The sequence below is a fragment of the Clinocottus analis genome, unplaced genomic scaffold (genome assembly GCF_023055335.1).
Source record: "Clinocottus analis isolate CAN_PGR_092001 unplaced genomic scaffold, fCliAna1.0.p SCAF_13, whole genome shotgun sequence".
In the NCBI taxonomy this organism is placed as follows: Eukaryota; Metazoa; Chordata; class Actinopteri; order Perciformes; family Cottidae; genus Clinocottus; species Clinocottus analis.
Window position 1 is genome coordinate 5,308,346 of NW_027175854.1, and position 26,480 is coordinate 5,334,825.

A 26,480-nucleotide genomic window follows, 5' to 3' on the forward strand; every position below is an offset into this window, starting at 1 on the left:
TGAATGAACGCCAAATGTTTGATGTAATATAGAACGATGCATGTGATCCAGTGTGCCATTTGCTCATCCACACTGAATTGAAAGACTGGCATTCAGAATGTGTGTGAAACAGCCCACCTTTGGGAGTGAATGCACGGACCTGAATGGGTCTCTGTACCTTTCACTGTGTCCTTTTGAATTCCTCCCCTCCTAGGCTCACATTTAGTAGGAGATTGTTGTCAGTGTTTCCTGTGGCCCCAGAGTGCACAAGTGCGTCATGATTCCCAACTCTGACGCAGCTCCTGTCAGAGCAGCTTTGGCAGCTCCCGCGGTACAAGGATGATGTCTCCCAAGTGGACGGCACAATTGGGCTGTGGGCCGACTCGGGACTGGGATAGTCACAACCTCTGTTGTCTGCATGCCTGACTGATTTGGGGACTGAGAAAAATCATGTCTCAATTAGACTTCTCAACCTGGCATTGGTACGTGTTGATGAGTACCATGAATTTGCTCCAGTGCCACGCCAGCAATTCATTTTATAATTTTATAATAACCACATGTCAGGTTACCAAAGTGATAACCTGTTTTGTTTTTTTCTTCGAGAGAGAGCACATTCAGTTTTTGCACCAATGGGTTTCTGGTCTAAATGACTCATCCATCAGTTCTCACATAGATGTCCATATGGCCTAATATCTCACTCTAAATAGGCTGACTGAATGTGTTAGTCTGTCTGTCTGTTTGGGAAACCCACAGTACTGGTTGGCAGGTCCATCTATCTCTCTCTGTTCTTGGACAGTCCACCATATTACAATAGTGGGTCTATCTGCAGGCTTGTCTGCTTGGCACAGGTATACTGTATTCACAGGTGTATCTGGCTGTCTTTCTGTCTGCTTGGCAGGTCCATCATACTGGCTTTGGTAGTTTTGGCTGTCTGTGTTAACAGACATATTGCCCACAACTTTGTTTTTTTTGTCTTAGTGGAGGATGATAGTCTAGCTTGCAGTCCAGGGATCTGGTTGTTATTTTTGTGTGAGTTCTTGTGTGTGCCTGACAAGATGCCAAATGCATGTTAATTGATATATCAGAGTAATATTAACTGATATTAGAACCATCTGTTGGTTGGTCTGTTCTGTGGGCTACTACAAGGGGGAAAAATAGCTTGAAGAGAATAATTGGCATATATTTTCATTTCTTCTTTAATTATCCTCCAAGTGGTAATTTAAATTTTAGAGGGAGAAGCAGAGATGGAGATAAAAGGGAACAGACTTCAGAGTAATGCAGCACAGATTTCTTTTGTCTAGGGTGGTAATGTTTTTCCTTTTATATCTCTAGTAATATTGGAGTGGATGGGCTGGCTAAGCATGCTTTTTCAGAAGGCAAATGGGAAGACTACACCCCATTTGGGATTTAATGATTGTAGCTCTCCAAAATGTTCCCATTTCATAATGTTACATTCCTAAAAGTAGATATTTTGGAGCAGAGCATCACATCTGTTTTTAGATTAACTCATAGGGAAGAGTTTCTTCATCTGACACACAAAATGGGGCAAAAGGCATCCTTCCTTACGTCCTTGGAGAGTGTTTAACTTCAGGAGGCACGGGCAGAGTTTACATGCACTTCTTCTAAATCAGCTTCCCCCTTACCTCGGCCAAACAGCTGCTCAGTTCCTCTACTATCTGCAGCCCCTCTGGTGGCCTTAAAGTCATTGGACAATTTAAAAAGGAAAAGATTGGCAGCAGAGCAGTTCTGTTGCAAAACAAGACAATCGCTAACTCAATAACGCACTATCAAATTGTACACATGGATGTCTGGCACGAAGGAAAGCTAAGCAATACGAGAAACTATTCACCACTCCAATCTGCCTATTACAGATATGTGGTTTATTTCCATGGAAGGTCCAAGCGTCAGAGTGAAAATTCACTTTCAAAGGCCATTCTAATCCATCAAGAAAACTTCTAAGGAGAAAAACACTGACTGGCAAATCCTGCTGAGGCTCAAAACCTGTTGCAGTAGCAGCTTCATTTTCAGGCCTGGTAATCCTTTTCCTGTGACTGACCCCACGGGATGGAACTAAAGCCTGAGTACGTCGCTGTAAGCAAGATTGACAGTAGCCTTATGTCCTCTTCCATAACTTATATTAATCAAGCGCTCGCTTCCTCCTCAAGTATATATTTTCTACCCACTCATCGGCCTGCCGGTTGTTCCGCTCGGCGGCCTGCCACCTTGGCCATGTGATTTGGTACAGATAATCATGAAATTTTGTACACAAATTCATGTTCGCCTCTGGATGAATTTTCTAATAACGTTGGTGATCCACTGACTTTTATTTGTTTAGTATTTTGGTCAATGAACAAGTAATCGCACGACTAATCACATTCAGCTATACTTATGCTAGTAAGCAGGTGCTATGCTAACACCCTGAACTACGTTGATGAACATTATACTCTGCATCAGTATGCTAGAATTGTCATTAAACGCTCGTTCGTAAGTTGACGTTAGCATTTAGCTCAAAGCTCTGCTGCGCCCACGTCTCACATAGCTGCTACCAAGGCTGTGGACTCTTATCTTACTGTATATTTAATCTAGTTTGTCATGTTAGATTTGTGTATGGTATAGTATAACAATTATGACTAATAGTAATTATAATATTAATACCAAAATTGTCTCAAAGTGTATTGAGGATTTTTCCTTATCTTCACTTTTTGTCTTTCAGACAAGATATGAAGTATCATCCCAGCAACCGACGGGATACTCGGCCCACAATGTGAACCGCTTTCAATTTCTGGAGGAGAGAAACCGAACACTGAAGCTTGAGGTAACCACGCTTCGCCAGGAGAAACAGCAGTATAGGAAAAAGGTAAATGTCCCACCACCCTGCTTTTATCTTTTTTCCCCCACACAGACACACAACTATCTACCTTTCTCAGCAACTCACATTCATTCACCTAAATTCTTTTCAAGAAGCTTTACACGCCAACAAACAAGCACAACATACATATTTACTGTGACACTCCTCTGGAATTAGAACTATTGAGATGTCATTATTGTGGCAGTGTATGTGTGTAAGTGGAGAGTGTTAGTGAGTCACTATATTCAAGTCCCTGTTGCAGCTTTTATTCCTCAAGGACGCAGCTGTGTATAGCGGGGTGACTCGCATGACTCTGTTCACATATACTCCCTCTGATTGGTCTTGGTTATGCAGACATGTGGGCATGTGTAATGTGGTGTAAAATAGATAAGGAGGGGCGTGTGGTTTGGTGTGTTGTGCATTAGAGTGTGTGCGTAGTTAGTTTGCACTGTACGCTTATGCATGCATTTATGTATTCAGTCCTTTAGAGGCTTCCCCCAGGTGGTCTCGGATGGCAAGGTGTGTGAGCTGTTGTCTTGGCAACGCGCCTATTTGCAGAAGTGTGGACAGACTGGCCGAGGGGAACTGACATAACATAAAGGCTGCTTCTCTTTTAAGCCTCAATGGCTTGAAATTAGTGTCTGTAAAATAGAGCGAAACCTGCATGCTACAGTCTGCCTTCACAAACGGGTTACTCACTGTTTCAGTGCCGCGTAGTTCTCAGGCTAAAATATTTCGTCACACTGCTCATTTGGTTTGTGAATGACAGCTTGGTCGCCTTCTCATTTATGTTGTATTAAAGCATACCTCAGTATATATTTACAAAACAGACAATAACATATCTATCAGTCGTTGCTTCCATACATGGAAACTAAATCCAGCACAGATGTAACAATGAGCAGAACCATCATGTCTATATCTTTCCCAGGAACCGCTGGGTACTCTCCTTTCATGATGGAGAAAGAGCTGAGAAATCACTTCTAAGACAGCTATTCCTCCTTTTACATGAACGCATTAACGCCTTCCTGATCGAATAGCAAAATTTATGGCAACCTGCCCAGTGAGAGATTTTCTCTATGTTCACGGCCAAAACCTTGGCAGGAGCCACGTCTGTCACCGTTGCTAACATGCAGTAGTCAGCAACATAACTCAATAATGCCATGTAATTATGTATGTGTTTGTGTTCATGTGTTTTTCATATGGGGGTAGATGTGGTTGGAGGTAGTCCAGCTGGGTGCCTGGCAGTCGCTTTGCTGTCACTGCTGACAGCTACACTATCACAAACTGCATCATGGTCATTCATGCAAAGACAGACTCAGCTCTGGATCAGTTGGACGAAGAGAAGCTCCGTCACGAGAGTAGGTTTGCTCATGCAGATAGACTCTCTGCTTACTCCTCAAAGAATAGAGAAGACGGCAGTGTATCACATGCATCAATTTTGACTTTAATGCAAAGTCATTTTTCTTTCTTTTCATTCTTTCTTAAGTAAAGGGAAATATGGCCACGTGACATTTAGAAACAGCTCTTGATGATTATCCAACTCACTTTTGTGTGATATTAGATCCAGACAAAATACTCAGTAGATTGATGATAAAATATGTTGATACAAAACATATGCCACATGTCTGATTAGCCAGCTAGTTATTTATGGTTTAGATGGATGGCGTCTTTAATAACGTTGTTATTATAAAACAAATCATATATTTTTTCACATATTAGCAGCATAACTTGCTTCTAGCTTTGTTGCACCGGGGGACGATGGGTGAGTAAAATGCAGTTATTTCTAACTGTTGTACGAGCAGCCATAGCTATGCTTAATTGCCCATGAAATTAAAACACCTTTTTTTAAATTGTTAGGTTTTTGTCTGTAGAAAAAATAACAAGAGAAGTAAGAACTCTACCAATTACATATCTTAACGTTATATAATACATTTACTTCATAATTATAAATGGATAACATGACTACTTACCGTATGTATTCACTATGAATGTATATATTATATATAGCATAGCTGGAGCTATTGGAGCATTCTCCAGGTGACGACTGTTTGCTAACATGTTCACCATATCAACTTAAAAGATGATAATGTGTCAGTGTGTCTCCAGCATGTTTTTGCTGCCCCAAATGGCAAGACATATCAGATACTGCAGATTTAGGTAATCTTATGTTTCATAACTAACTCAAATTGTGACATCCCTGAGTACATTGTTCTCAACCTGTCACAGACAGTTATGTTAAATATATAAATTGAGAGAGGGACCACACCCAGATCAATGAAGCTTGGTCCTCCTTTTCACTTTATTCCTCTTTTGTAGAGTTAGGGAAGGGTGCTAGATCAGGCTACAGTCAATCCACCGGCTTTCGCTCTTGCATTTAATCTTTGTTTTATAGTTGAGAATGAGGCCCTTCAGCGAGGTTCTCACGTCTTCTATCTGTTCTTCCAATTCATTTGTTATTTTGCTTCTGAAATGGCAAGAAAAAACACTGAAAGGGGCGGACTGCTTCCTGGAAAAACAAACAAAAGAGCTTTAGACCGGTTGCCTGGAAACAATCTGTGACGGACAGTCGGAGAAAGGTACCTCAGGTGAGGGATGACCTTCTGTGTGCAGCGTGGCTGCTGTTAAAAGGCCACAGCTGTCTCCCTGGACACCGTCCCTATGGCAACGTTTGTGTACTGCTAGCAGCATGGTCCCATCACATGGTCGTCTTTGTGACGTTATGGGATGTCCCGCTGCAAAAAGGAATGTCTAATCAATAATCACTAATAGCCTGTGTTGTCTCAGCTGACCCAGTAATCTCCATTTGAACTGCTTCTACTCAAAGATGCACAGACAAACCAGGGTTGACTTAATAATAGTCTATTTTAATGTAATGTAATACAAATCAGCTGGAATGATACCTTCCACCACCCACAGGATATTTAGAAAACATCTTTCTTTTGACTCACAAGACTGTTTTAACATCTGCTATTAAACAGGGTGTGATGAAGTTTTTATTCTCTCTGTATTCAGAGTTGTCTCTGTACAACATTATTATCCTCTTTTTACCTTTTCCTTTCCCATTCATTGTCTTGTTACTTAAGTCAAACTAATGAGAGCTAAGGCAAAGCTAAGGCATAAGCTTTACCCTTAAGAAGAAATGACCAGAAAAGTGGGAAACATTCAGGTTTTTTATGTCTGAAAATGCATTTCAGCTAAGACGCTCCGCCTCTTTTTCTCTCTCTAAGGACTATTCATCTGTATTCAACCAAAGTGTGCTCAAACATCATGGTGCAATACGACTCAGACTGCAAACGGAAGCCAAAATCGTTTCCCGTTGCATGCAAAATGCATTCATTCATAGACAACATTGTAACAGCTCACACAGCCAGCAGTGAAAACATGCTAGCAGATTATCTTGTTGGTAGAAGCACTAGATTTGTTGGTCACGTGATCCTCACGTTTCAAGTTGTAGCAGTCTGAGGCTCTTATCTGTGAGTCTTTCTTTCTTTTTATGTTTTTCTCAGCTCTTTTTAATCCCTCACATCTCCTCCCGCTTCACTTTGTCTTCCATACTTTTACTCTCCCCCTCCTCCCATCCACATCCTACTTCCTGTCCAAACCTCCTTGACTGAGGTTGACTGGGGCCACTAATCTGGCCTGTGCAGCTTCATGCCTTCATTGATTTAAGAAGATTTGATGGCCATGCCAGCCAGCTTGATGATCAAATTTCAGAAATTTTCTGACAGTTATTTCAAGACACGCATTTTTAAATGAATTATGCTTTCTTCCTGGTTGTGAGTGGATAATACTACCATTCAAGTTTCCCTTATGATTATTATTACTAAGGAAACATTCAAATCCCTAGCCACAAAAATAAGATGCTACTATTATCTGTTTTATGTTCCATACTGATGACGGTAGGTCCTTTGTAGACCTTCTGTTTTTTTTTCAAAAATCCCAATCTGAAGTGTTTCATGTGGTGTTTTCCATGACGGTACACTTAAGTCTAACCAAGCAGTATACATCATTATGACCATATTAAGTGATTTACAGTCTGTATATTCAAATTGAAAGTCTATATATTCAAATTTATGACTCATAATCTGCATAACCACAGTTATTAATGTACCCCACAGTGCTGCTTCCTAGGCAACTGCTGCTTTCATCCTTCTTTGAGTTTGACTTTGCTGTAGAAATGGCAATAAAACAAATCTGTGAATAATGGCTACCGAGACAGTTACAGAAGTGTCCAGAATTGGCTTGATTTTAGAGCGTCCACTGATGCAAGTTTCTGAAACAAATTTACCGTCCATCTTGTGTGAGCACTGAATCATATTAGCTTCAAAACTGCAGGGGAAAATACATTCTGTTGCATCAGTAGGAAAATGTGCTAAAAATATGGCACTGTCAAAATGTAGGACTCTCCTGGATTAATTGAAAATCCCCTTAACCGGATTAAATCATTTTAGGGGCTAACTGTGGTATACCCACACTCTCAATCACACAAACACACATGCATGGACACGCTTGAGCCCCAACACATAAGCTGATGTCAATATGATATAATTACTCATTGTGACAAGGAAGTGTAGGCAGTGTGATTGCAAGTGTGTTTTGTGTTGTAGTTAAAGGCTAAAAGCTGTGAAACTGTGAGGATTAGAGCTGGAACAGACCGAAAATGGAATAATTGCTGGCATGGGAATGAAATTGAGGTCTCACCATTAATGCATGTAGAGTTTAAGTTTGGACAGTGTTTTCAGAAAACTTTGTATTAAACCGTCTTAATGTAATAGGAGTATCTCAGCATGGTTCCCAAATCCCACAAGTGTGTAGTTAAATTACAGAGAAGTCATTTCACCCCCTTTAGCCTTGAAATGGATAGATTATGTAGATATTCATCAATATATATGTTTTAGCCATTCTATTCTATGGCTCTATAAGTGGGATTCATCCTGCTGACCTTTGGTGATCCTCTGAATTGTCCTTTAGCAGCAGCATGAGGTTGACTTTGACGGAAATCTAAATTGTATGGATTGCCATAAAATTAAACATTCATGATACAATACAGATCAATACAAATATTTTGCCCGCTACTTTGGTTTAAGACCAATTTGCTGCACATCTACTTACATCAGCATATTCTTTATGTTTGATGCTAATAAGCAATTGTATCTTGCTACCATGCTAGACGAAGATGGTAAACATGATAAATATCACTTGTCAGGGTGTTGTCGTAATTGTAAGCATGATAGCATGCTGTTGTTAGCGTTTACCTCAAAGCACAGCAGGGGCTCACCATGCATTACACAACTGCAGACATATACCTTATATTAATCTAAGTATGTAAACTAAGGCACTTTAATTTTCTCACTTAAACTTATATAAATTGAAGTAAGAATAGTGCTGAAACCCAAATTTCAGTAGAATACACTTTTATTTCTATTATGTATTTTTACACCATTCACAATATACACAAATTTTCCTTTTCAATAATCTCATCGCAGGCCTTTTCACAGTGATTGATACAACTTACCATCTTGAACTTTACTCTGTTTAATTACACTAGTACAACATCATTATCAGATGTTTGTATGTTAGCAAAAACGTGGCATCAATCAAGTCCCTGTTCAATTAGTGTCATGGCTTAAGACGGGGAGCAGAGACGAGGAAGAGGAGGAGGAGGAGGAGGAGCATTATGCAGGCTGCTGTCATTTCAGTCAATTTGGCAGACAGACAGGAAGGTCCAGACTGTGGTTGTATAGGGCAGCTTTCCAATACACCATCCCTATTTGTATCCCAGACTCCAAGATGCCGGTTTCCTATTGCCAACGATACCTCTTCCGATGTAGCCGACAGTTGTAGCAGTGGAGCTGGCTGATTAATTCAACAGAGTAGATTTCCGCAGCTTGCTGCACACGCAGAGAGAGAGAGAGAGAGAGAGAGAGAGAGAGAGAGAGAGAGAGAGAGAGAGAGAGAGAGAGAGAGAGAGAGAGAGAGAGAGAGAGAGAGAGAGAGAGAGAGAGAGAGAGAGAGAGAGAGAGAGAGAGAGAGAGAGAGAGAGAGAATATGATGGAGGAAGGGTGTTAAGGAGGAGGGTCTTCGGGGGTGGGGAGAGAGTGAGAGGAAAGGGATAGGAAAGAGAGAGTGTGTGGAGAGGGGGCGGAGGAAAGAGAGAGATAGAGAGAGAGAGGGGGAGAGAGAGACACACACACACAGGCCCCGGAGCTGCTACTGATGCTGCTGCTGATGCTGCTGCAGCTGTTTGACAATTCCCCACCCAGAGAGAGCAGGGAAGAAGGGAGGAGATCAGAGCAAGGAGGAAGAAGGAGTAAGCGACACCTCTGTCAAGATGCTCCTATGCTAGCCAACACTCACGGTAAATACCAACCCTTTATCACCACTCGGCTTCCCCTTTACTGCCGCTGCATGTCTTATTGGCCCGGGTGTGTTTTGTTTGATTTAGCTTCGGTGAGTCCTATATATAGTGCACAGGGTTAGCATAGCCAAGCAGCTGGGGAAAAGCTGTCTGTGCAGCTGCGGCAGGAGGAGACAGACTTCCACAGAGAGGTGGAAGGGAGAGGAGGATTTGTACATTTTGTCTTTTCTGGGACTTAATGAGGAAAAAGCAACCTCTAGCTTTCTCTGTTTCTTGACTGTAGCAGGGCCACCTGTTTGGAGATGTGTGGGTGTGTGCGGTGTGTACTGAAGGGTGGGGGGTGGGGTTACGGTGTATTGGTCTAATGGTGTGTTTGTGGCTTAGAAAGGTTAGTATGTGCATGTGATTGTGTGCCTGTGTGTGTGTTTGCACATGGATTTTTCAAAGTGTAGGATGACTGATGTCAAATGAATTTATTCATATTCGTGTGTAAAGCAGCATATGTGTAGACACATGTTCACACAAGCCCTTGGACACACTGGAAGAGAGACAATAGTGTAATGCTTTGTCAAGCAAATAGATTTTGTGTGTGTGCTTTGACGTTATCGGCTCCTGAAACCTGAGCTTTTCCTGGTTCCTGCCCACTGAGGGGTTGCCAGGTGTTGGTGATGAATATTAACCAACTCGTGGCTGATAGACATTTGTTCTCCAGTTATTTGAGGCAAAGTCTCTAGTGAAGTGTGTGTGTGTGTGTGTGTGTGTGTGTGTGTGTGTGTGTGTGTGTGTGTGTGTGTGTGTGTGTGTGTGTGTGTGTGTGTGTGTGTGTGTGTGTGTGTGTGCGCGCTCACTGGAAGACGCTGGCTTCTATCCACTCATTTGCCAGTTTATTAGGTGCACCTATAGTAGCTAGTGAAGTGTAACACGACCCCCGCCCCCTTTCAATTCATACCTTCATGTTCAGTTTCTGTTGAGAGATATCGATTCAACCTTATAGTATTATAGGCTATAGGTTATGGTGCTGTTGAAATGGTGCTGTATTTAATTGTATTAAAGGAGCAATGTTTAGGTTTTAGTGACTCCTAGCAGTGAGGTTGCAACACCGTTCCTCTCACCCCTCCCGTTCCAATTGTGTCAGAGAACTACGGTGGCCTTCAGGTAACGTTAAAACGTGAAAGGTTCTCTTTAAAGCCGATGTTTAATTTGCCCTTTTGGGGCTTCTGTAGAAACATGACAGTGCAGCTCGGTGCACTGCGTGAAGAGGACCAAAATTTAAAGGACTAATTCTAAGCTAGAATAATTTTAGTAAAGCTAGTTTCAGGTGAGATGAAAACACATTTTATTCCATTATTCCCTAAATCCTACACACTGGTTGAAAGAACAAGAGGTATTTTATCAACCCACTTAACCACCTAAATATTATGCCAAAATACATACATCACCATTTTCATTTAGATTATAAATACACATATAATATCACATAATATCACATGTTCAATCACAAGGGTTATGGATCCTCCCCTCCCATGTTGCTTCCCATACAAACTGTTGTGTCTTTATATAAAATATCAATCCCTGCTTTGTAAAAAAAAAAAAAAAGAAAATCACATCGCTTTCTATGTCCTAAATGATTTTTTTGTGGGAACCAGGTGTGCTAACAAGTGTTTCGAGCAGTGAAAAAGTTTGATAATAAACTAGATACAACTGGGCAAGGTCATGCTAATGTTTTGGGAGCAAGTTAGGTATACAACAATTTGCAATGAAAGAAAACTTCAACATGTGTTTCTTCTCATGTCTCACTATAGTCCTTTTCAAGCAAAGAAAAAATAGTCCTATCGCGTTTTGTGCGCAAAGTATGTGTGAAATTTGCTGGGATGCTGAATGACTGGTGTGTGTGTGTGTGTGTTAGAATATACATTCATATCCCTGCACCATACATATGTTTGAATGTATGGCTGTGTGGGTGGGTGAGAGACCAAAGGAGAAATACAGCAGAGGAGAGAGAAAGTATTGGTGCTTAGACGGTCTCTTTTGCAGTATTTTGCTTCATGTGAGTAGTGTAACTATCTCTTTCTCGTTCCCTTTTTGTCCCTCCCTTTTCTTCTTTTTTAACACATGAAGGTGTACAAATCAAGTTTCAGAATAGATGGTGACACATCTTTTACACTCCCCTAATTACGCTCCTCTTGCACCATTCTCCCATTTCTTCTTCCACTTCTTCATCTCCATGCGGCAGACTGGTTGGCTGTGCCAGCTGACGTTCAGTTGGATGCTAGGGGGCGAGGAGGAGAGAGGGGAGGAAAGAAGATGAAACTTGTGTTTTCAGTCTCATGGCTGAGTTCCTTGCTCCTCTCCTGAGATTATCAGTGAGTTTGGCAGCCAAAAGACACCCTCCTTGACTAATCACATTCCTTAGGACATGCAGACGCTACAATGATCCCTGAACAGAAACAACCTTGTAGGGGCGTGGCTGCACATGTCAATAAACACATATGTACACATGTGGGGACAGAGAGTTGCACATTAGCAAACCTTTGTGCACTTTACAATCCGACAATCACACGTTTTCCGCAGTTACTCTGGATTACATGCCTTTGCACACACTTCTTTCACTGTGCGTATCCGTACGTGCTTACTGAACTCTATTACACATCCACATCATATAGAGTCGACTATCGTTTTGTACAAGACTCTATTGCTTACTCGTGTGCACTCTCACTGTGCATCTTTGGTTTGCTAACTGTTCATTCATCCTGCAGGTTCAAATTAGCAAATAAACTCGACTGCTTGTGTTTGCGATACTTGCACGCCGGCTTACATTCAGACGATTCAAAGGGCATCAGATATGTTGGATGTGATTCTTCGTTGCTACTTTTTTTTTTTATCATCCTGACACACCATACCTGAAAGAGAACAGTTTCTATAGCAACCCCATCACCTCCTCTCCTCCCCCCTGTTGTGAGTGAGTGTGTGTATGTGTGTGTGTGTGTTTGCAATGTGTGTATCTCCGAATGCGAACACATGCCTGAATATGAGTGAGTGCTGTATTGATTGCTAGCATACACGTGTTGATGTCATCTTGCCAGCGGGGGAAGCAGAGAGGGAAACAATGAAGGAACGTTTCCTCCGCACATTTCCTGGCAGCTTTTCAAGATACACAGAAGTTTTATTAAAGGAAAGAGACAGGGCACTGCAGAGGGAAAAAAGCTAAAAGAGCAGGGTGGGGCACAGAGGGAAAGTGAGAGGTGGAAGAGAGGGAGTGTAGGTAGTAAACGAATGTCTGATTGAAGTCTAAATACAAATACATTTAAAATGAAAGGGTGCATGGAGGTATTTCAGCATTAATTGACCAAGCTAATTAATCAGATGCAATTAACTGATTTTTACAGAATGATTGTACAACAAATTTGTTTTAGCATATGTTTCCTGTCTGACTGGCAGGCTTTACCACATGTATTTCTTCTTCATCTGCCATCTACATCACTTAACTGAGTATCAGGTACACATAGCCCTCTGGATGACATCACTAAAAGCCTCTATATGACCCTGAACCGAGTTCATGTTGTAGTTGTTGTAAAAGTTGTGGCATACGTCTCGGATTGGGTAGCAGACCAAAGTGCCTTTTCAAAAGCCTATATTTGTGACCTATTTCATTTTGTTTCGCTCCATCATGTCGCCATGGCACTACAAGGCTAGGTGAGCCCTTTAGCAAAGACACATGCTGATTAAAGGCCTGTTTATTCCGCAGCACTAATTGTCTCCCACTGTCTCCTGTCCTTTTTTTAGGTTGACTTCTCCCATCACTTCCCCCTTTTTCTCCTTCCCCTTCGTCTCCTTTCTGTTGAGATCACACTTTCCACTCAGTCTCTAAATTACGACTTGATTACCTAAATTACACCTGCCTTGTGCCTCTGTCTTTCTCTACATTTCCCTTCACTCAACTCTTCCATCCTTTACCTTCCTTCTTTCTTTCAGCCCCCAGTGGTTTGTGTCTGGATGAGCTTGAATGATTAAACATAGGAGAGGAGCCTTTGGTGGAGTGAACACCAAGGGCAACTAGATAGAGGGTGGAAGAGAGAAATGATGGAGAGAGAGAGAGAGAGCAGTACACACTGACAAACACACCAGCCTGTTTGGATACAGATGACATGACAGGACCTGTGCTTTTGTAACTGTCCCCTATTGCTTTGTGTCACAGAGTCCTGCTCACTTGAGACCTAAAACTCGGTCACATGCATTTGCCGCACACTGTTATATGAACCATTATGGAATTTTCTATATTTTTCTTGTCATTGCATCCTGAGCAGAATTTTAAGCACAAATGTAAGTTAAAAATAGCAGAGACAAACTGATCTGTTGTTTTCTACAGTAAAACTTGTTTTGAGCCCAGATGATAGCAACTGTCTGTCGTCTGTAAGTGATTGTTTTTAAATTTCAAGGTCTCATTTCAAAGCCTTTTTTTTAAGAAACATTCTCCAGACATCTGTGAGCTTGATGAGACAGAAGTCTGTGAGGGATTAAAGGTGATTTGCACTACATTAGCATTATGTAGTCATGGTAGCAGTCCCATTTCTTTTTTGCTCTGTTGCTCTGCTCACAAGAGGAACCATTTGGTAGCTTGTGCAATACTAATGTAGAATAAATAGCAGGTATATATCTAAAGTAATGATTATGATAATTATGATTTATTTATGTAAGTGCCTCACAATAAGTATTTATTGCAAAATGTCAAATGGGCAAGATAGAAACAAATGCAAGAGCAACAAAACTGAATTAATAAAACTGAAATGACCTCAACACAAGAGCAATATATCCATTAAGGAATACAAATGAAGAATATTCATGAACCTCTTTGATATTGATAGCAAAAACTGTTTCAAAGTTTATCAAATGCTTGTTCTTCATTTTATCCAAAACGGAGTAAAAACAGCCACAAGTCATTGGTTTGTCAACCTGAGTGACTTGAAGAGGACCTATCATGAAAAACATACTTTCTCAGTGCTCATGCACATGCTTATGGGTATCTGGAGTGCCTACCAACCCACACAATGTGAAATAAGATAAGCTTTCAGAACACCAGCCACCAATATTCAGCGGTCAATACAGGTATATTCAGACAGTATGAGAAAACAGTAAAGCTTGTGAATGTGTCCAAAGCTGAAACCGGACCATATTGCTCCTGTAAGTCAACTAAGACATGTACTCAGGGACTTCAATGTCCACTGCCTGGTGATGTAAACAATGTAAACAAAAACTCTAAAATGAGTTATCTATTGCGATGATGCAAAGAGGCCCACACTGCATAACCTTCTCCCAGTGCTTTGTCTTTGCAAGAAGACTGCTTGCTGCATTTTGAAGCATCTGCTGATGAGTATAAAATGCTAATTTTGTACCGTTTGCTCTTTTTGTAATAGGATATACATACAGTAGGCTTTGGTCTCGAAAGCAGTGGCGAGGAAACCTCTGCTTAGGCTCCGTCGGTGTTTCTAGCGTACTGTACATTTTAGCAACTGTGCAATGAGGTCAGATGTAAATTATTTAGCACCTTGTGCAGTATGTTTTGCTGCAGATTGGGGTCACGTGTGTGTGTGTGTGTGTGTGTGTGTGGGTATTTGTGGGTATTGTGTGTGAGTCTGTGAATGCACATATAGAAATGTGTGTGCATCCCTGGCCGGGTGTGGTTTGTGTGAGAGTTTTATGGATTTGCTTGTTCTGGAGCATTTATACGCCAGCTCCAGTGTGTTTTGTGTGTGCATGTGTGTATTCTGAGCATGGAGTTCCATCCAAGCATTATGTGAGCATGAAGGTCCATCGAAGCACATGTAATCCCTAACCAGCTCTTGGGCTTCTCATTAGCATTACACTGATCTTCCTCAGAATTTATTTTCCAGGCCTCTGATATTCTTTGTGGCCTGAGGGAACAATAGGTCTTGTTCACATCAAATGTGTTATGTCATCAATGTGACTGGAAGCTTTGCTTCTCACGTCATGGGAGCCCTATTTCACTCTCACTGCCGGCTCCCTCAGTCTGTACATACAGGGCGTGCACACACTTCAATGTGCACGTTTCCTTGCCCTAATGTTCCCCGTGGGGCAAGTGTATTCCCGAGCGAGGCCAGTGATTCTCCCGGAGGGCCTTCCTTATACAGCTGGAGCAACTCTACATATCATATATAGTACACAGTCAAAGTTAATATGCTCACATGGGCTCTATCTTTCTCCTGCTTCTTTTCAGACCACTTTCAGATTGGATTTCGAGCCAGTTGGGACTAGTTGCAGTTTACGTCTTTCATGAAATTGTGCTTCAAATGTAAACACGTTCTTTCAGTTTAATGAAAGAAACATGGTGAAATCTTTGAATGTCAATCAAAAACGTATTCTTGGATCATATATTGTCTGTCTATATTCAGTTCAGTGACCAAAGACAAGCTAAGACAACATTTTAGAGCAAAATCTAACAATTCGTCAACTACTATACAACCCGCGTTTACAAACCAAGCAATCAGAAGGTGACACTGAATACACCTATGAACTGATGCTACTGCGAAAAACATATTACTTGAGTTCTTGCGTCTGATTTTACAAAAGCTATATGACTCACGAGGCATTCATTGCACAATTTGCACAATTTGAAACAGATTGTGCAATAACAATCTCATGAGGCCACTACATGTCACCCGATGCGAGAAGGGTCGCAGAGTACAGACATCTTGAGGCTGCATCTCACATGGCTTTTCCCTATTGCTCATTGTGCCAATCTTTTGAGTCCCACTTGCTCATGCATCGCTCACATCCTGTTTGTTTTGAGAAGTGAAACGTGTCAAACTTAACAGGAGAGGAAATGGTCTCACGATGAAAATTGCAGCTTGCATGTTGCACATTTGGTAAAACGGGCCACTAATAGAGAAAATGGAAACCATAGCTATTTGGTAACTTGCCCCAGATGTGGACCAAAAAGTAGTTTGACATGTACAAATCAGCTCTGCTTTCTTGCAATACACGTGTCCCTGAGCATCTGTGAAGACTCATAAGTAAACACTCTATAAACTGGTTATATGTTTACAACACATACACAAGCATGAGCATTACAGAATCTTAGCAGAGTTACGATGAGTAACAGGAGAAGCGACAGAGGAGGTCGAAGAGTGAGGTGAATGAGGATGTGTATTACATGGAGGAGAAGTTAATCTCTCCTGACGCTAGCGCCGGCCTCTCCCTGCCTCTCCTCTGTCTTCTCTCCTCCATAAAACTCTGGATTGTCTCCCGCTCTGCGCTCTGGGAGTAACCGGGACGTTTAAACAAAACACAAGCTGTTTGATTCTTGCTCGATAGAAAAGGTGAACACATTTCAAAACGTCATACCCCGCAAGGCACTTTATTTGTGCTTGGTTATGAGTCTTTGAACACTTATTATTCTTGGTAAAATCTTGAGTATGTTGGGTTCACTTATCACAAAAGACTGTACAGTCCGTGCAGGGATTCATTCCTAGTAAGAAGATTTTATATGTGCATAAAATCTTTGCTGCCACATTGAGCTGATGTAGAGTTTTTTGGGCTTGAGACATTAATATTAAACGTCTCTGACTGCGTAGGCTGGGTTTCCATTCAAGCTCCAGTTGATCCACATTATTAAATCTGCAGGAGTGAGTCATTTAAAAAAAAAAAATCTTTATTTACATATCCACCAACAACAGGGGGTTTCCTCAAATGATTAGGGTATTATACATCATGAGCACTTAGAGTTTTAACCTAATAGAGTATGTATTTGTTTATTATGTGATTATTATGTTCCTGCCACGTGAATCATTTTATTTTTAATCTTTAGGATTCGAATGAGAGGTCTGGAGCACTGTGGATGCACAAGAGCTTAAGGCTGATGTATGCCTGGAGATGCTAGTTATGCAACTCATTCATGCTTGCACGCACACACACACACACACACACACACACACACACACACACACACACACACACACACACGCTTCAACTGACTTGACTATATTGATGTTACCCACTGCCATCTGCATCCACAGTGTACACCACATAAATAGAAGAATGGAGAAGTAGAATGGACATTGAACTGTCATTTGACGAGTACAAACGAAAATGCAAATGATTGTGAGTTGTTGTGATGGCAACACGTCTGTGGGGCTAAATTTCTGTAACCAGTGTAGCATTAACGCATATTAGCCAGCTGTCACAAAGTTATCCAGCAAGCTTGTTAATTCCACCATGATTTTATGCGACTCTAGTTACATAAATGAAGCCGAACAAAGTTGTCACTCATTTGGTCATAGCAATGTGCTGTCTTTGACAAGTGTACGTCGAAGGTTGTGAAACTTTACTCCTTTATCTGCTACTCCACTGCACGTTTAAGCTGTGACTGCAAAACCTCCCCCCAGTGAGTCTGCAACTTGCTGGAGGTCGGTAGGGAAGTTAGCCCGCTACAACAGTAGTACTCACCTGCAGAAACACATTAGCAGAAGTTGAAATGGACACAAAAGATACAATTTTATAGCATGTTGATGAAAAATACATTGGTAACATTTACCGCACTTCATTAGAAGCACGAAGAATAGATGAGTGATGCAAAAGGTTGCATGCCAAGTAAGATGGCACACTTGAATACTCCATGTCTGTTTTGTGACTGTACTGTGAATGAATGTGCAGCTATTAGCAAGTAGTTGTCCAGGTGCCAAATGCATATGTTGCAAAAAAGTAGTATTGCGCAGTATTTTGCATTGTAACGATTGATATCAAAAATGATCTTGAGGCTTGCTATAGTCTGCCAAAGAACTTCATATTTCTCCAGAATATAAAGTGGGCTAGAAGTCTCTTATGAAAAGCCAAACACCTACGAAGCCCTTCAGAGGACAAATACTGTGTTATAGATCATCTTTTATGCTGCAGTGAAGAGCTTACTAATGCTACACAATAAATCTCCAAAATGTCCCTCGTTTTCATAACCAATTCCTTAAGTGGGGATGTACTCAACTGCTTTAAAGTTAACATCAACCTTGAAAGTGTGTCCTCTTTTGGGTATGGTATATTGTTGTTAATAGGTATATTGTTGTTCATAGTTAATAGTACGGTCGAATTTAAAAGTTTCTTTTCATTTTCGGTATGGCACCTTGAACTACGCTTCTGGTGGCTGATCATCATTGTGAAATAATATTTGCGACACTCCAGCAATACCTGGTACCACCGCTGCAATCATCGTATAAATGCTGCTTGATTTTTGTGCAAGGCAACCATTCCTGCTCAGAACTACATTACACTGTGATTATATAACAGACGCTAATTGCAGAGCTGATTTTGTGGGCATTTATAATAGATTACATCTATATTTGCCAGCCTGGAAGTCTCTTTTTGCTGCCTTTGCTGGCCAGCTGCGACGTTTCTTCACACCTTAATGTTACCAACTGTCAGTCAGCGGAATAGCAGGAAAATTGCTGTGTAACATGTCGCTTGTTCATATATATGTACGTCCTCATGCACGTCAAGGAGGGTTCAAATGGGAGATGTCACAGCTTCATATTACGTCATGTTATTACAACACATGTGTGGTAAAATGTAGTTGACGGTCATAGAACATGAAGATGATTGATTTGTTTCACTGAGGCATCAAAAGATGTGATGGAGGCTACTTTATGGGTGAGAATTACAATCCTGCAATTATTAGAAACATCTTCCAATAGAAGTTGAGGGATTCCATGACATGCCCTAAAAAAGATTAGTACTGAAGTATGAAGCGATTTGTAGTTGATGTTACAGCAACTGAATCAACTTGTTTTAAAGGGTGTCAGATGCTATTAAGTAGTTTGAATAAAAAAGTTAAATCATATTCCTTTATTATGTATGTAAATATACTTCAAAAGTGTATGTGAATGTATACATCCCAGCTTTTAATATGTCACGCTTTAACGCAGTAGAACATAATAAAATTGACAGTTGAAACATGCACAGTTGAATCATTAAAGCAGATGTTAAAGTCTTCATCCAGTTTCTCAACACTGATCCACAGTAGTTGAGAAGGCCCCACAGTGGAGGGAACTGTCCATGGTCCTGATTGCTTCAGCTATTGCACCGTGCTGAACAGGCGGCTGATGTTGCAGCTGTTTTAAGTGGTTGGACAACCAGCATGACTCCATTTGCTCATTCTCTAACCACGTAAGTGCAGAACAATCTCTGACACAGATACAGACACGGCTGTTGGTACACACACACACGCACACGCACACACACACACACACATTAACTGTCGTCGTCCCGTTTAACACTGCACAAAGTTTAAAGAATAGCATTGATGCAAAATTATAATATGAATTTATAATGTTACAATATTTAAAATAAGATGGAAATCCACGGATACAGAAGCGTAAGCCTCTTGTTTGAGGATCATTTTCAACGACCAGTACCTAATATTACTGACACAGGAAGACAAAGAAGAGATTTTGCTTTATCTGTGGGTTGAGAGTGAGGAGAGGTCTCTGTAAAGATAATACATTTTTCTATTATGATCTCCACACCTAAGTCATGAACTCCAGTTTAACTTTAACATGGAGTTGATGTTGGAAAAAAATATACAATATTATTTTGATGATCAAATGTAACATAACTTAGTATGTTGCAGAAGCAATTGTATATTCATTTATGTATGTATGTATGTATGTATATATATATATATATATATATATATATATATATATATATATATATATTCACTTATTAGATTTGATAGGACATCTTTGCTTATCTGTGACTTCACTGGTGCTCCCACTGAAGACAGCTAATGTCGTCAGTGTGTTTTCGTCCACGATTAAGTGGAACAAAGTGTTTCATCGTGACATCTGATTAACGACGATCCCCCGAGGAGTTGATGGAGAGCAATCCTCTACCCACAAAAAACTCCCATTTAGAGTCGGCAGTAGCCATCGCAAAAATCTCAATCTGCACCAATTACTTAATCTTTCATCTGTTCTCCATTATAAGTGCAGCAGCTACTGCCTAATGCTTCCTCAAATATGAAACTGCAATATTTAATATTACCAATAAGATCCAAAACCTGTATTTCTAAATAAAGCAAATCCAAAATCCTGTCCGTGAAATTTTCTGTGGGCTTGCTAGAAGCAATAATTGAATGTTGCAATTAATTCCCATTGACGTCTGTTTTATTCTTCAGTGGCAATTCAAAAGCACGAACACTTCCTGAAATACATTTTAAGCCTGCATAGAAAAATACAAAAAGAGTTAAGAGGACAAAGCTGGATGTACTTTTTTATTAAAGAGAGAATATTTTAAGATTCTTGCCATCCAATTTGGATCAGTATGAATACAGTACATATATTTCTGCTCCACGTCTTGTCATCTGGTAATGAAGACACGATAGTATTCTGACAGCTTGTTGCTAAATCAAAGAAACTTCCTGGTCTGGTTCATATGACGAAAACCAATAAACTGTTTTTTTCTCCTTCATTTTTCTTTGCAGTGAAGCATACGATTACAGTTGTAGAAAAGTTACTTTACCTATTGTAAGGTTTCTGTTTTGCTCCGACAACATCATACAAACTACTACTCCTGATGCAGACTCTCGTCGAATGCAGGGTAGATTCTAGTGTGTGTGTGTGTGTGTGTGTGTGTCTGTTTGTGTGTGTGTACGCATATAAAAGTTAGATGGAGAGAGAGAAAAAACAGAAGAGGAAGGAAGAAATAAGTTGTCAAAGTGAATTAGTCATTACTGGCGTTGAAGTCTTTCCCCCGAGCTTGTCCACTCTTTTCACACACACACATATATGGATCTCAAATTTCACAACCACGCACAAATTCACATGCACGCCACACTTTTCATTCAAGCATGGATCTGCATAGACGTCCTCAGACTGCTGTTAATCACCTTTTGAAAGTGTTTTTTTTTTCCATCAGAGAAGGTCTAATTATCAAATAATTCATATATTCTCACCAGATTGCTCTGTTTATTTGTGCATATTGTAGGTTTCAATTGGCGCAGGGATGTGTGCGCATGTCCCTTGGCTTAGCAGTATAGCAATGTGTTTACAAGATGTTGCAAAGTGTTAAGCAGAGCTGTGAATGTGTGATTCACTGGAAGTGGGAGGAAGTAGAGAAGCAGACATCATTCCTGAGGCCCATGAAAAGAAGCCTTTTGAAAGGTCATTCTCTTTTTTCTATGGGTCTTTCTTTCTTTTGTTATCATGGCAACCTTAAATGAACCCCAAACTTTCTTTTGCTTGAACTGTCTTTACTTAACCTGTCCATCACTTCTTTCCAGTTATCTTTACATCCCTTCCAACCCCCACCATGCTTCCCTTTGGTGTCAACAACAAGGCCACGTCCTGGTGTGCCAGTGCAGAGGACGACTGCAGCTGGCACCTCATGATGTGTCACGTCTTCCAAAATTACCAGTCAAAGGCAGAGGAACAAGATCATTTTTGGATGCTACTGTAGCTTAGTGCGGTTCATTACAATTGTGCCTCCTCTAGTCTGCGGTGATGTGATGCAGAGGTAGCGTTACACAATAAGAGCAGCGTGTGAACTCACTCAGCAGTCTCTGTGTCTTCCCGTCCTTGTCTGTTCTCTATCTCTGTCTCGGTTTGATTGTGTCTTCCTCTGACAGCCCTGGCTGTCTCTCTGCCTGCACACAAAGAGAGGGATGAACCTGCCTGGCCCCTCGCTTTCTGTTTTTCTCTCTTCCCCTCTTGGCTTGGGTTTATTGAGTTTCTCGATTTGTACTGATAAATTTGATCATAAGCCTCTGAGCTGCACAATCTTCTCTTGTGCGGCAGCCGACGTACATTGCCGGAACTCCTCTTTTGCGTGACTGTATCATAGCAATCAGGCTCAAGAGAGCGTATTACATGTATGTGAGGGGTGCCACAGTGTTTACATGGTGCTCATTGGTGTGGAACAAAAAGAACCCAGTCAGCTGTCCTTTTTGGAGCGAGAATGCATTTTGCCAGTCGGACGTTTTTCAGCTCGTTACACATTGGTGTCAATTTGGATTGAACACTCTTTTTACTTTTATACTTTGTCTTTTTATTTGGGGCGATATTTTTAGATTCATATGAAGCCACAATTTTAATGTGCTAGACATATGAGGAAAATAGAAGCTGTGGTCGACTCCTGTTGCTTTCTGTACAAAGACAAAGCTGAATAGAGAAAAGGCTTGACTGCTGTTATAAATGACTTATCCACATATTAGGATGGGGATGCTGAGAATGACAATCAACAGTACGCACTCAGTGCACTGGCATGAAGTGGTATTATGGGCCAGGATATGACCAGTCGCAGTCTCTTAAATGCTCAGTGCTGTGATAGGAGGAGAGCGATGCCCTAGTTTGAGTCTGCCGTAATTATGTAATGCTTGAGTACCTGCAGCACCAGTGGCATGACTACTTCTGAATGTGGTTCTGGGCAGCAGAGAGTGCAGATAGGAACTGCACACCTCTTTTCAATCCTTTTTTTTAATTTTTTACGTGGCATGCAACTTAATCTCATCTTGAGCTCTCTGCGTTTTGGCTCACATTATGCACTCATTTGCTTATTTAGCATTCAACTGACATATTCAGCACTCCCTCATGTCATCCTTTCATCTCAGTCTGTTAGGTTTTCCTGAATATTTCTCCCTCAAACCATTTCCCACTTCCTATTCCTCTTTTCCATCCCTCTCTCTCTCCACCTCTCTTTCTTCCTGTGCCCCCCCCCCACCTACCTCCCCATCAACACACATTTTTTTTCAGCTCTCCCCGTCCGTTCCTAATACCATATACCAAATGGAGGGTGACAGTGTGCAGCTGTGGGTTTTGTCCTCCAGACAGCATCTTAGAGAAAAGCTTAGCCCCCCACACACACATGCGTACAGACGGAGGGGAGGGATCGGCACTAACCTGAGTATTTCATCTGTCGTTTATATAATAGTTTTAAGATGGAGTTGCGCTGGTTGGCTTGCATACATGATGCAGTCAGACATGAAAGTCTTTGCAATTAGGACGAGGATGCATCACAATGTAAAAACACACTCAATTCTCTTTTGTGTCTCTCGCTTACTTAGAGGGCAAAGCTCCATGCTGCCTTGCAGGAGAAAAATCGTCTGAACCTCGAGCTGATCAACCACCACCTGAATACGTCCGAGTATGATCAGGTATGGCTGTGAAGACACACACACACACACACAAACACACAAACAAACAAACAAACAATGGTAAAATCCATTGTATATTGCACTACCAATGATAAAAGTGTTACGTATCATAAGCACATGGTCTTTCAAAGGACTATAACATCAGTTATGTGTTGCTATGTGTGAACTGTCTCTGCAGATCAATACATCAATCTGCAATTTTTATCATCATCATACATGTTTTCACATGTTGTCCCTCCATGTTCTTTATATTGCTTCTTCACCCACATGTGCCATTAAAGTCAAGTCTTCCATCTTCAACACACACACACACACACACACACACACACACACACACACACACACACACACACACACACACACACACACACATCATCGCCACGTTTCCTCTCTCATCCTCGTGTCCCCACTGGCACAGCCAGCCAGTCTCCCACTTCACACATGCATACATAAACACACACACACACACACACACACACACACACACACACACACACACACACACACACAGATGGAGACAGTCTGTGATGGTAGGCGATTAGCTACTCTGGCGCTAATAGTGACTTTCACAGAGGGGGCAGATTTGACACGTGTCCAGGGACTTGGCTCGGAGCTTTTGCTCCAGAGTGCCACACAAAAAGATGCCATCTGTGCACAGACAAGGTGGGCACCGAGATGAAAAAGATGTGTGCCCAGTCTCGCCACATACACAGTATGAATGAGGCGCAACTGGTTGGTAAGAGCAATCCTGGCAGCACGTGGTGGCCAGAGCGTAGAGAGGAAATGAAGGGATGAAAGAGGGAAAAGAGGCAGAGAACAGAAGAGAGTGTTGATATTATTAGACAAGGTAATTACAGAAAATACATTGGACTGTCTGTGGAGGCTATTTGTCAGAGAGTCAAAGAAAATTAACTACGTATCTCTGACAGTTTCAAAAGGAAACATATTGAAAATCATAGTGGGCATGTATTGGACTCAATTTTCATGTTATTGTTTCCACTCCTATACAGAATTGCCAATGGTGAGTCAGGGGGCTGTGTGTGAGGACAGACTATTTATCAAATATATATTAGATTAGTATATTTATTCACAGGAGATGGTAATTTATTACCTGGCCACGGTTTTTAAAGTTTGATTTGATAAATGTCTCTGTTCTGCGCTTATATTAACTGTAAAGGTTGTTTGTGCTCGCCTGGAATAAATAGAATTGTATTATTATTATGTCAACCATCTTTGGGTATCTAGATGAATGCCTGAACGTTATTATTATGCTACTTGCCCGATGTGATGTAGCTCAGATTAGTAGAGCTCCAGTCCTAAATTCCCCAATACGAATGAACTCATTCGCTCTGAAGCGGAGTAGTTTTTGTGCAGTTGAGTAAGCAAGCTTATCTATTGTATGCTCATCTCTTTTGCTAGTTAATGAGATGATTGGTGCACGGCTGAGGGATGGTTCTGCTCGGTCCTATGAGGCCACCTTGGGAGGAACCAGCTTGACTCAAGGCCTCTGACTGATGAAGGAGCGAGAGGCAGAACGCTTAAGTCAGCAGCTCTGTCTCATCAAGGCTAAATTGAAATGTGCTGATTAATTTCTCTTCAAACTGTGAACTCCCAATCAACCCTCCAGCAAGAAAAGAACAGCCTCTATTCATAAATGTAAAAAGTAGGTCTACTGCAAGAACAAACCTCATAAAAATTGCATGTTTCTTTTCCCCTTTGAAAAAACTGAATAAATGCTACATTTAGGCTCCTCGAGTAAAAAAAACAGGGAGGAAATGAAAGTGTTTCCCCTCTCTTTGTTGTTCGTCTGTTTACTTGTGTCTCTGCTGACCTTTTTTTTAATGGCTGTTTATATTCCTGTTGTTTATAGTCCTCTTAATCTCTTCTTGCTCCCCATCTTGCATCTGGACTCTTTTTCTTCATGTAGGTGCGATCCGACTATGAGCAGCTGAGACAGACCTTTGCTGTAGTGAGCCAGGAGAGAGACGTGGCCCAGCAGCAGAGGAGCCAACTCCAAGACAAAGTGGAGGACCTGGAACAGGTTCTAAAGGTGAGACGCTGTGAAATTTATGTTGACTTTAATGCCATATACCTCAAAATACATACATCACTCGTCTGCTTTTAATAGTTACAGCTCTTCATCTCTCCATTCAATCCTCTATTTCAATGAGTCCTCCCTCCACCGGTATTGTTCGATGTGCTTGTAATTTAATCCTTTCATATGCGACATGATACTACACATTTCATATTATTAATACATTTTCATACATACATACAATTACCTTTGACTGCTTCACATTTTGGAAAATCCTATAACATCATGACAACTTTGAATCATCTTTACCATAGTGCAGTGGTAGTAATCTCAGTATGGAGTAAAAAAAAAAAAAAACATGTCGCCAGCTCTATATCACTTAATCATGGCAGAAAACAATCCCGTGGGAAAGCTCTGGGATCATGTCAATAAGTGTCAGTAATGAACCCTTGGATTCTTTGATCAAAGGATTCTGATTTGCCATTTTTCACATGTCCCCCAAGGAAAACATTTCCTTTCTCTCCTCGCATTTAATCACTTGCATTTACAGATTAAATTGTGTTAATCAGTTCAAATTTAGTTGGGGGATTGATATCATAAACCTGCTCTGGTTTCTTCTTTCTCTCGCCCGTTCTTGTGGAGACTACTGAGCAATATGTCTCTAAGGCAAACCCGGCACATGTCGTACTGCTAAGTAGGCAAAGCAAAAGAATTAGGAGACCCAAGTCAAAACCGTTTATCCTCCTTTATCACTCCTGATGTTATCCGTCCACTTTTTCCACTGACATACTGTATATCTCTCCAGCGTTTCCATCTGCACTCATTCATCCCTCGTTCACGTCAGTGGCTCTGTTCAGCTCGCACCATTCATCAGATCTGAAGGGGTTTTTTTTTCCAGCCTTGTTTTTGTGGCCTATTTTTTAAAAATATTCAAATCTCCCATGTGTTTTTGTTTTCTAAGAAAACTTTAGAAGGAAAGCAATGAGGTGAAGTGTCATCAGATTCATGGAGAGACTCTTTTTTCACCGTCTCATAGTCTGCCAATAGTAATCAGACACAGTCTCCCTGCGCCGTGAGAGGCACTCTCATTACAAATCCCCGCTTCCCT

At 41.1% G+C, this 26,480-nt stretch overlaps 1 protein-coding gene across 10 annotated transcripts in view; it reads left to right on the forward strand.

The window, feature by feature from the left end:
- The window catches only part of rimbp2a (RIMS binding protein 2a), a 55,023-nt gene that overhangs the window by 6,613 nt on the left and 21,930 nt on the right, over nucleotides 1-26,480 (forward strand). For all 10 annotated transcript variants that reach the window (XM_068573961.1, XM_068573962.1, XM_068573956.1 and 7 more), the window contains 3 exons: nucleotides 2,693-2,836; nucleotides 23,248-23,337; nucleotides 25,265-25,387. In XM_068573961.1, the coding sequence (XP_068430062.1) occupies nucleotides 2,693-2,836; nucleotides 23,248-23,337; nucleotides 25,265-25,387 (357 nt within the window). The remainder of the gene's footprint in view (nucleotides 1-2,692; nucleotides 2,837-23,247; nucleotides 23,338-25,264; nucleotides 25,388-26,480) is intronic.